Source organism: Rhincodon typus, chromosome 9, assembly GCF_021869965.1.
Source record: "Rhincodon typus isolate 14 chromosome 9, sRhiTyp1.1, whole genome shotgun sequence".
In the NCBI taxonomy this organism is placed as follows: Eukaryota; Metazoa; Chordata; class Chondrichthyes; order Orectolobiformes; family Rhincodontidae; genus Rhincodon; species Rhincodon typus.
The window spans coordinates 64403136-64415588 of record NC_063340.1 but is presented as its reverse complement, the minus strand read 5'-3'; the positions used below and the strand labels follow the sequence as shown (position 1 = coordinate 64415588).

At 40.1% G+C, this 12453-nt stretch overlaps 1 protein-coding gene across 2 annotated transcripts in view; it reads left to right on the top strand.

Annotated features, from left to right (window-relative positions):
* Positions 1–12453, top strand: part of epas1b (endothelial PAS domain protein 1b) — a 75880-nt gene that overhangs the window by 46420 nt on the left and 17007 nt on the right. For both annotated transcript variants that reach the window (XM_048600702.1, XM_048600701.1), the window contains exons 3-4: positions 10385–10530; positions 10694–10778. In XM_048600702.1, the coding sequence (XP_048456659.1) occupies positions 10385–10530; positions 10694–10778 (231 nt within the window). The remainder of the gene's footprint in view (positions 1–10384; positions 10531–10693; positions 10779–12453) is intronic.

Genomic DNA, 12453 nt, shown 5'->3' with positions numbered 1-12453 from the left:
CTAGAGTTCTGGCAGAGACAACAAGGTGCAGGGCTGGATGAACACAGCAGGCCAAGCAGCATCATAGGAGCAGAGAGGCTGACGTTTCGGGCCTAGACCCTTCATCAGAAAAGGGGGAGGGGAAGGGGGTTTTGAAATAAATAGGGAGAGAGTGGGAGGCGGATAGAAGAGGGATAGAGGAGAGGATAGGTGGAGAGGAAACAAACAGGTCGAAGAGGCGGGGATGGAGCCAGTAAAGGTGAGTGTAGGTAGGGAGTTAGGAAGGGGATAGGTCAGTCCAGGGAGGACGGACAGGTCAAGGGGGCGGGATGAGGTTGGTCGGTAGGAGATGGAGGTGCGGCTTGAGGTGGGAGGAGGGGATAGGTGGGAGGAAGAACAGGTTAGGGAGGCAGGGACGAGCTGGACTGGTTTTGGGATGCGGTAGGGGGAGGGGAGATTTTGAAACTTGTGAAATCCACATTGATACCATTGGGCTGCAGGGTTCCCAAGCGGAATATGAGTTGCTGTTCCTGCAACCTTCGGGTGGCATCGTTGTGGCACTGCAGGAGGCCCAGGATGGACATGTCGTCTGAGGAATGGGAGGGGGAGTTGAAATGGTTCGCGACTGGGAGGTGCAGTTGTTTGTTGCGAACCGAGCGTAGGTGTTCTGCAAAGCGGTCCCCGAGTCTCCGCTTGGTTTCCCCGATGTAGAGGAAGCCACACCGGGTACAGCGGATGCAGTATACCACATTGGCAGATGTGCAGGTGAACATCTGCTTGATGTGGAAAGTCTTCTTGGGGCCTGGGATGGGGGTGAGGGAGGAGGTATGGGGGCAGGTGTAGCACTTCCTGCGGTTGCAGGGAAAAGTGCCGGGTGTGGTGGAGCTGGAGGGGAGTGTGGAGCGGACAAGGGAGTCACGGAGACCTGAGTGTGCAAATGTAACATTAACAAACAGTTTAAGATTCTCAGTCAGCCTCACAACATAACTCACTTATGTTTGCTAGAACCTACATATATTCATATACTGGGATCTCTGCAGGGAAAAAGAATATATCCAGGTGTTGCATTTCTCTGAATTAAGCAAAACATGAGAGGCAACAGTTCCCTATTGTTGTCAATGACTCAAATAATTAGTGGCAGATCATTAACTAATCAGCACCCTCTTCTCATTAAACTGTGGCTTCCTTTGCAATTTGTCATTTTTGTGTCTTTCCGCGTAAATACAAGAGAAAAACACAAAAAGAAGACTCTCGTTTTTTCAGCACTGTAAGGGAACATAATGGCATACCTAGCATGGTTGTAGGGTGTGAGACATTCATGAAATCTATTGTTTGTGTTGTGCTTAGACCTTCCCTCTATAGAACACATGTTTTCTGCATTTTGTCGATTTTCCTGTCCTGCGTATTTCCCAACATAAATACAATACTGAGAATGCAACAGTTCTAACACTAGTGATATTGCTAAAGTACTTCAAATCAATATTGAAATATGTAAAATGTTTATAATAATCTTTTTCTTCTCTTTATTGACATTTCCCACGATTCTTTCTCTTTCCCTTTTTGTCCAAGTTTTAGTCCAACTCTGGTGCATTTATAATCAGAATGATGAAGGAGAATTTATGGGTGCTAATACCATTTATGTGTTATTCCCAAAAAGGTGGAATGCAATAATTTGCCATTCTGACAGTTTTGTAAAATGAAGATTTCTATTTATAAAAAAAACAGGCATGATCTCTCATGCCTTCAAGACAATTAAAATTTACTTGCTAATCTGAGAAATCTCTGTACATACCTAAGCATGGTTGAGTATAGTGCTCCCCTGTGCTAGCAAAAGTGCAGATTTACATTGATCAACATTAAAAAAAATTGTTGCTAAATGTGAACCACTTTTTGCAACTCCCAATCTCAAACCCAGAAGTTCAACAAAAAGCACAGCCCAAGAGAAAGACCTTGTTCAGGTCTTCTGCATTTCCTGAAATCCAATTCAAAACATCATGTTTAGAAACCTAGGACATGATTAGAACTGAAGTTGGAATGGTACATAGTGAAGGAAAAATAAGAACTGGTGAAACAGAAATGGTATTTATTCCTAAACTTTTGAATTGAGTGCCCGTTATTCTTGACGAAGGATTTTGGCTCACAATGTTGACTTTTCTGATCCTCTGATGCTTTGCTACCTGCTGTGTTTGTCCAGCTTCATGTTTATTGACTCTGGCTCCCAGCATTTGCAGTCCTTACTATATCCTAGTCCGTTATTCCTGTTTATCTTGATTTGCACACTTTACATAGATCTTTGTCTTTTGAGGAAATAATAATTTAGCTGTTTTATCAATGACTTTCCACCATTACAGTGTTGGTGCAGAGCTTTTTGACCTGACTGTACAATGTTCAGCCACATAAGAGGTATAGCAACAAAGAGGATTTTTACTGGATGAATAATCTAGAGGTTTGAGACAAATATTCGAGAAGCATTTGTAAAACACCCATCAAAGCTGCTAAACTTGAGTTAATTATTTTTTTAAAAAATAGTCTTAGCAATAGTTTCTGCAAAATTATTGGCTTGTAGTAAAATCTATTTGTTTCACTGATGTCCTTCAGGGAAAAGAAATCTGCCACCCACCTTACCTGATCATCTTTAACTGAGCTGACCTGTATGTGACACTAAACCCACAGTAAGCTAGTTACCCTTAACCGTGCTCTGAAATGGCCTAGCAAGTCACTTGATTACATTAAACTCCTACTGAAACAATATTAATAAAACCAGACAAGTCTTCCAGCAACAACCTTGGCATCAGACGGAGCAAAGATATACACGGCCCTGCAAGCCTCACTAACGTGGGGACGTGCATGAAGCTGTGTCATAGACTAGTCAAGCAACAGTCTGACATAAAGGGGTGCTCACAGAATCATGACTTTTATCCACCATCCTAGACAAACACAACCCAGGCAATTATCGTGATGTGAAGTATCACTGACAGTGCTATCAAGCAGCAATTATAACATCAAAAACCCATTTTCTGATACTCATTTGGGTTTCAGGGACACCCAGCTCCTGACCTCAGTATAGCATTGGTCCAAAAATTGAATAAAAGAGTTGAATTTAAGAGGTGAGGTAAGACTCACTGTCCTTGTCATCAATGGAGCATTTAACAGAAAATTGGGGTCAATGGAAATCAAGAGGAAAAACAGTCTTCATTGGTTGGATTCATGCCACCATGACAAAAGATGGTTGTGGTTGTTGAAAGTCAGTTATCTCGGTTCTGGAACGTTGCTCCAGGAGTTCCTCAGGGTAGTATCCTAGGCCCAACCATCTTTAATAAAAACCCAAAGAGCCGCAGATGATGTAAATCAGAAACAGAAACAGAAATTACTGGAAAAGCTGAGCAGTTTTGGCAGCATCTGTGGAGAGAAATCATAGTTAACGTTTCAGGTCGAGTGACCTTTTCTTAGAAGTTCTGAGGAAGGGTCACTCGACCTTAAACATTAACTCTGACTTCTCTCCACAGATGCTGCCAGATCTGCTGAGCTTTATCAGCAATTTCTGTTTTTGTTCCCAACAATCTTTAGCAGTTTTGTCAATGACCATCCCTCCACCATAAGGTTAGGAGTGGGAATGAACGGGAATGATTGTGCAGTGTTTGGCACCATTTGCGACTCCTCAGGTACTGACTACAATCCATATCTTTTTGCGGAAAGAGCTGAACAATATTCATGTCCTAATGATAGGTGCAAAGTAATATTTGTGCCAGCCAATGACCATCTCCAACACAAGAGAATCTAACAATCTTTCCTTGCCATTTAATGGCATTGCCAGCTCTAACTTCTTGCTATCTGACGTGGATTAACCATATAAATCCTGTGGCTGCAAGTGCACGTAAGGAGCTAGGAATTCTTGGCAAATGGCAATTAACTCAAATGCTGACTCTAAGACTGTCCACCGTCTACAAGGCACAAGTTAAGCATTTGATGGAATATTCTCCACTTGGCTGGATGAGTGCAGCACCTAGAAGTTCCTCTCTCCTCCTGATTTGGAACTACGTTGTCGATCCTTCACTGTTGCTGGGTCAAGATCCTGGAACTCCCTTCCTAATGGCAATGTAGATGTACCTGTCCCATCCCCTACCCCAATGGGCTGCAGGTCAAGTAGGCAGCCCACCACGACCTTCTCAAGGGCAATTAAGGATGGACGGTAAATCTAGCCTGTTTAGTTATTCCACACACCCATAAAATAAAAGCACAATTAAAAACTCCCATGCCATCTCTGGGTACCTCCTTTGTAAATGGCAGGGTAGATCTACCAGAGAAAGCATCACAGTCAAGATGAGTGTCTCTGGGAGTTTACAGCATTGACTCTTTGTAAAACCACATTGCATCAGATCAAATATGTGCAAAGAAAGGTCCTGCTGATTATCACTTAGCACCCTCCTTCAAGTGCAGAGTCAGTCCTCCATGTTGAACACAACTTGGAGGAAGCACTGAGGATGTCAAAGGTATAAAGTGTACTGTGGCTGGGCATTTTCAATCTCCAACGCCAAGAATGACATCACTTCTGACTGAGTCCTGAATGACAGAACTACAAGCTTGACCATGGGACACGCAATGTGAGAAGAGTAAAAGGCCACAACCTACTTTTCAACTCGACCTTTCCCAGTTACATTGCTTCATGATTTCAACGGCCACCATTTCTTCACTGCCACTCAGTCAAATTCTAGAACTCTTGGGAATGACAGCACTTTAGGATCACCTTCATTTTGTGTATTATTGTGTTCAAGCAGAATCATTTTCCTGGGGCACTGATACATGGGGAACTGATACAGGCTTTGTCAATAATGCCCACATCCTGAAAATTGATTTTTAATAAAAGACCATTATGACAGTAAACTACATAATAAAAACAGTTTTGCTTAAAACTTTAATGTGTTTGGATTATCACGTATCCCAAAGAAGGATGTATTAATAATAAGTAATTGTTATACAACATATTGTGTCTCAGAGTTTGACATAAAAGGAAACTGGTGGAGGAGGAGGGGGACATCCATAGAAAAGTTCCCTAAAATCTCAGTACCACGTACATCCTGTGCAGACAATTAATCAAAGTTTGTTTATAGCTGCTATTTTTAAAGGAAGGTAATTATACATAACTGAATGAAAGTTTCAATGCACCTTGAAGACCAAAATATTTTTGTTTCCCCTAACAAGCTACCAAGAGTGTTCTCTATGGAGCTTGCTTCCTTTGCTCCATTAAATAGGACATTCAACTGCCTAAAATTATTTTATACAATCATTTTTACACAAAGTCAAAATTTACAGAATGTTCTGAGTGTAAAAGATTAGGCAGATTTGGGAAAATGACTCAGTAGAATTAATAAAAAGTTATATTCAATAAAAGGCAAATTGTTTGCAATTTTCCCATTCATTCTGACTATTATTATTCTATTATATCATTGCTTTTCTTCTACACTTCTTGAAATCCACTTGCTATAAATTTCCAGCCTGTGACAGCTCACTCAGGTCCAGCAGTTTCACACAGGTTCAAAGGCACGAAGCTTGCTATTTGCTATGAAGTTGGTCCAGGACCCACGAAGCATCTCTCCATTGGTGAGGTCAGAGGACAATTTGAATAACAAAGTAGGAGACTTGATAAAAAACACTTCTGTGGAAACTAAAAGAGTACTGTATTTTGTATAAAGTTGCCACACTGTAAGCGAGACAGGCACTGGTGAGTCAACTGGTCTTTAAAAAATCTTTTTAACTCCCTTTCACAACACTAGTTTATTTCCGTTCTTTAGTCCCAATCACAGATAATGCTAATTCCCCTAATTCCCACCATTGGCTCATCACATTTAACAGCGTTCTGGTGTGGCACATTGTCAAAGGCCTTCTGGAAATCGAAATAGATTATATCCACTAGCTCTCCTTTGTCTAACTTGCTCATTACCTCCTCAAAGAGTTCTAACAGATGTGTCAGGCATGTCCTCCCCTTGATGAATCTGTACTAACTCAACCTGCTTTACCATGTACCTCCAAGTACACCACAATCCCATCCTTAATAATGGACTCTAAATTCTTAGCAATAACTAATGTCAGCCTAACTGGCCTAATAGTTTCCTGTCTTCTGCCTCCCTTCCTTCTTAAACAGGGGTGTTATGTTATCATTTTGCAGTCCTCTGGGACCATCCCTGACTCCAATGACTTCTGATCACCACCAATGCCTCTACAATCTCCTTAGTTATCCTCTTTCAGAACTCTGGGGTGTAGTTCATCAGGCCTGGGTGATTTATCTGGCTTCAGACTTTTCAGCTTCCCCAGCACCTTCTCCTTATTGATGAACACTTCACTCGCCTCTGACCCCAACTCCCTTGAAGTTCTTTACTAAATAAAAACCAAAAGAACTGCGGATGCTATAAATCAGGAACAAAAACAGAAGTTGCTGGAAAAGTTCAGCAGGTCCTGCAGCATCTGTGAAGAAAAAATCAGAGTTAACGTTTCGGGTCCGGTGACCCTTCTCCAGCCTCATTTTCCAGCAGTCCAATGTCCACTCTTGCCTCTCTCTTATCTTTTAGATATCTAAAATAAACTCTTACAATCTTCTTTTATATTACTAGCAAGTTTACTCTCATATTTCATCTTCTTCCCACTTGTTGCTTTTTCTGTTATCCTCTGCTCATTTTTAAAGGCTTTCCAATCCTATGCGAGGATATGGAGCACCTAGAGAAAACCCACACTGACAGGGGGAGAATGCAAACTCCATACAGAGAGCCGCCTGTGGGTGGAATTGAACCTGGATCTCGGGTGCTGTGAGGCAGCAGTGCTAACTGTTGACCCTTAGCCAGTTTTCTTGTGGCTCAGGCAGTAATCCAGAGATTATTATACTTTTGGTTCTGCTTTCTAATTTAGACCCTAGCTGCTCAAATTCCCTCAGCAGAACATCTTTCCCCTTTCTACCTATATCGTTGGTATGTATGTGGACCACAACAACTGGATCTTTCCCCTCCCTCTCCAAGTTCCTTTGCAGCCCAGATGAGATACCCTGTACAAACTGAATCAGTTGCAAACTTTTCCTTAGTTGGAATTATTTTTCTGTGCAAATCAGATCCACCAAACTTTTTTAATGAAACAAAATATTTAAGAGAAGATTCAGTTGAAGACAAATAAAGACATGGATGTGTGAGAACATTGTTAAGTCAGTCTATAGTATGTTCGTACTCATGATAAGAATACCATTGCTTTGGCGTGTGGGCAGGCATAAGAAGTTGAGTTAGTCAGGAGAGAAAAAAGAGAACATTGATAGAAAACAAAAGTTTCAATCTTATATTGGAGTGATACAAGTAGCAATATTGAGTAACTATGCCCCTTACCGTTAGGATGAATTTTTGGGTCTTTGGTATCAGGTGGCTGAACCAAACTACTAGTAAATGAACTTTCTTATAACCATTTTTTTAAAGGCAAGTCAGTACTAGCCTTAAGATAACGGGATGAAATCTAAGATATTAAGGAAATCTTTTTTCTATGGAATAATCTTTTGACAAAAGTTCTCCCAGCAAATGTCAGCAAACTAGTTTGAACTAGAGATGATCTGTGTCAAACTACCAAGTAATTCATAAAAGAACTTATGTACCAATATCCCCACTTTTCTTTAAAGTTGCAAAGTTCTGTCTGTGAATGTATTTATATTTTTCTTTGCTATTTTTAATATTCCTGTTGAAAAGGTAGCTGTGGGTGGGAAAGGATGTGCTTTTAAAAACAATGCATCATTGTAATCTTTCATTCTCATCATAATTCATTACAACTTTCAAAGGCACTCTCTGAAATGCATTGTACTGAATCTTCACATCTCACTCTTGGAATTCAAAACAAAAACGACTTATGCACAGTCAACAGGTCAGAAAGATTTAAACTATTGAGAAGCAGGGTACCTTCAGCTTGTCTTGGCATCAGGCGGTGTCACTGTAATGTAGGCCAACTGATCGCCTTCTGTCAATACCATTTTAACGACTCTGGATTGAACTTACAGCCAAAATTCTTAGGAACGTAAGAACAGGAATAGGCCTTTCAGCTCATCAAACCTGCCCAGCCATTCAATACAATCATGGCTGGTTGAACATTTCAATGCCTTTACCCATCCCATCTCCATAATCCTGGTAATCAGAAATCTATCAATGTCTGCCCTTGTTCTGAGCTTCCCCAGCCATTTGGTTGTAGAGAATTCTAAAGGTTCACTTTTCTATGAGACCTTAGAGATATCCCTTCATTTTTAACTTGTGTCCCCTGATTTTGGATGGTGCTCATTGCACTCAATCAAGTATTAACCCATTCAACAGTAATTGTTATCAACATAACAATAATGGTTATCAGGAAGATAGCTTGTGGGGAGATGTTGAAATGCTCAGAAAAGATTAATAGTGGATTACAATAAATATCTCCCACTGCAGAGATATTATGAGGACTTGGTGGGAATAATGTAGGATTTCATAGATAACAGACTGAGGGCTAGGTCCTCCCAACAACCAATTTGCTGATGTAGAGCCTACTCTTCTAAATTGTATGTAGTTACGGAGATGCAATAAGCAACATTTTGTTTAGTCAGCAAGACTCTCCTCATTTGGTGAGAAGGTGGTTACCCTTGCACAAGCCAGACCGCATAGCCCCTACAGAACCCACACACTTTGATGATAAGAAAGGAGTCACACACAATACATACCACTTTGAACAACTGCAGGTTGTCCCAAGGTACTTAAAATTCATTTACTTTCGAAATATGGTCCTTGTTTGTAATGCAGGAAATAGGATGACCAATCTGTGCATAAACAATTGATGCAATAATGACCAGATAATCTGTTTTCAGCTGCACTTTGTAACATGTCACACTTGCATTGTTGTGAAGATCAGCAAAGGATACAACTTTGATGGCAGAATTCAAAATAAATGTAAGCTATTTATTTACAAAGACATTGAATTCAGATCAATGTTTAGATTGTTTATGCCTGCAAAATTAAGATACTGGCTTTGTGTTAAAATACATCTGTTAACCATCTACATGTTAAAATACATCTGTTGAATCAAGTTCAACACTAGCATCTCTTGCTATGCTATAAGCTGCCCATTTGAAGAGAAAATGAATTACTGGAAGAATTTGTGAGGTCAAGTTCCTCATACTTTTAAGCTTTCCTTTAAGTATAATAGGAAACCACTTCAAATAAGAAGCATTTACTGTTATCTTGGTGATATAGGCGGAATTTGTGGATGTCCCATGCCATTGCTCCCAAAGTATTTAAGACGTAGAGCTTGGATGTGATGTTTGACTGCCACTACAGAACTGTGTGTAATTTTGAATGTTTTTTTGAAGATAGCATTCAGTCTACACTTTGTGGGTTAGTAGTTAAATTAAGTAAATTGTGTTAACAATATGACTTGTGAAATCCTGAAGGCAATCTATGTCATTTGTAAATATCTGATTCCCTCGTCAGAAGAATTCAGCACAGAATGCCCAGTTTGCTTTCTTTTGTTAAATTTGTTTTATTTGGTTTGAAGCATGTGGCATGATAGATAAATACAAAACAGAAGGTCAATTCTCTAATCAGGAAGGAAAATTAAGTAGCATTCTTTGCACCACTTTTATTATGATAGCATTCCTTGATTCAGCTACATGGTGTTCCTGTGACTGCTGGATATAGCAGGACATGGACCAGTGCTGGATAACGTGAAATTGCATTGGTAAGTATGCAATGCAGTCGCTGATAAAGGACTGTCTACCTAAAGCAAGGCACTGTGTTTTTTTGTTCGATGAAGGCTGGCTGTTGTTAGGCAGTATGTAAAGAAGAATACCAGGAACCCAGGAACAGCTCTCTTCAGTGAAGGTAGCCTCAACATCCTGTTGGAAGAAGCAGCAATGAGTAAAGTGGAGATGAGGAGCAGCCTGCTAATTGCAAATGTCCCATAGGGAGGTTATAGTGAACAGCAACTGCAGTCTTCAACATCCATTGGAAAAGGACTAAGGCAGGCATGAAGAAAGAGTTCCAATATAAGGAACTAAATGCCTGCACACTACAGGCACTAAAGGCTCAGGCATATCATGATGTTAGACCAGCAAGGCAGCCTACAAATCACTGGGCAAATCATTCCCATACTGAGTAAATGGAATTCCAACTCCAGCATTGGTGGTGCAAAGCTCAAGATTTCACTTTACTTGTGACGAATAAAAGCAATTTTCAGCACTTAATTAATGAATCCAATTTCTGCAGTAGTGATTGGTAGATTGTTATCATTTCTCTAATCTTTGAAATCAATTTCAAATTGTGGAAAATGTTTGTTTTATCACCACTGCAGCTATGTACCTTGAAGAGTATAAAATACAGAAATGAATGCTCCAGTAGTTTAACATACAGAGTGTTGTTATGTATTGCAGGAGGGCCTGAGACTGAAACTGAAACTGAAAAACAGATGGATGCTTTGTATCTTAAAGCTTTGGAAGGGTTTATCATGATGGTCACGCAGGATGGAGACATCATTTTCCTATCAGAAAATATTAGCAAGTACATGGGTCTTACACAGGTGAGTTCTCAGCTAACAAGACTCAATTGAACAATGCATTTAGAATAGAGATTGAATTTGGGCTTTAAGTCTTACATTTTCATTTTGAATGTTATACATAATCTTCAATGGTGACTCTTAATGTTTGTTCTGCACAACTAAACTCAGAGTTTGTTTCTAACAGGTGGAGTTGACTGGACACAGCATTTTTGATTTTACCCATCCTTGTGACCATGAGGAGATCAGAGAAAATTTGACTGTAAAATGTGGTAAGCATATCGTTCGTTTTTGAATAATGACAATTTCTGTTTTACATTCCACTGTCCCCATATACTATATATCACATGGGTTAACAACCAATCATGTCCCACGTGGTTGGCACTTTTATATAAGCCCGTGTTTGTCTCTATGAACAGCTTGTTAAGAGACACGTTTATGTTTCCTTCTCTTTTGGGAAAGTCCAATACCTCTTCATACCCTCTGGTAGACAGACTGATGGAGTCTGTAGTTATAGCAACCTTTAAAGAAAGATAGAGGCTGTTTTACATATCACAAACAAAAATTGGATCTGTTTGAAAACAATGCATTTTACATGTTCAGCTGCATCCATGAACCGCAATTGTGAAAACAACACCATGAACTCATTCTCATCCCAGTGTGCTGGATCCCGGAGCAGGACTTCTGGAATTTTGGTTCAGTGCCATTGTGGAGATCACTTCTGTCCCCAGGAAAATCCAGCACCATAATTCCTGAAGGATGCCATCACAAATCTTTGCACACCCTGCATTGAGACTTGGAAAACATTCTTTTCACAAGGCGGTGTAAGATTAACTGTTAAGACAATAGCTGCTTTGAAATTCGATAGAGAAGGATAACACTAGGAAATCCGAAGAGATCTCTGCCATCCCTCACAATCTCTAGGGCAGACTATGTCAAACAAATCCCTTATATATCACAATCAGTATTTCTTTGGAAAGAATCAATAACAATAAAATCCTCCAATAATTCCTCAAGCAGAGGACATATGTGACTCCAGCCCTGAGCATTACTTGACTGGTGGACAGAAGAGGTTGTTACTCTATAAATGGACTACATATTGCACAAATCTATATGGGAGACTGACCTAAACTCAGTGCCCTTGTGCTGGACTTGAGGAAAACAGATTACACCATCTTCCAACTCCACCCACACTTACTCCTCATTTGTGCTCTGTATTTCATACAGCTGCAAATCTTTAATTGCACCCCCTAGTATCTACCAAGTATATGGTGAAACATGGCATGTATGTACAATTGGAAATTAGACAGAAACATACAGAAAGTTTTGGCATGTCCTTGACTGAAGGTGCATCGTGCTTACATAAGATGATTTTGCATTGCATTTGAAATAACAGTTGATTTATGCAAAATACTAGCAGTTTGATTTCTTAATCTTGCCTGGTCCAGTAAATTCTTCCTTATCTATTACCAGTATCAATTTTCTCCACGACTTCCATTTGGGGCTAAATTGGCAGTACTTTTTGATTTACCTCTATAAATATCAATTGTTCTATCCAGCAACTCTTAAAGAAACACCAGCAAACAGAATCTCCAAATGGTGCTTGCTCTATTTCTATGAGTAGCCTCCAATGATTTTTGAAGTTTCAGCCTCTTAGAGTCATAGAGCTGTACAGCATGGAATCAGACCCTTTGGTCCAACTCATTCATACTGACTGGATTTCTGTATAAATCTAGTCCCATTTGCCAGCATTTTGCCCATATCCTTCTAAACCCTTCCTATTCATATACCCATCCAGATACCTTTTAAATGTTGTAATTGTACCAGCCTCCACCATTTCCTCTGGCAGCTCATTCCATAGAGACACCCTCCTCTGTGTGAAAAAGTTGCCCCTTAGGTCCCTTAGATATCTTTCCTCTCTCACCTTAAACCTATGCCGTATAGTTT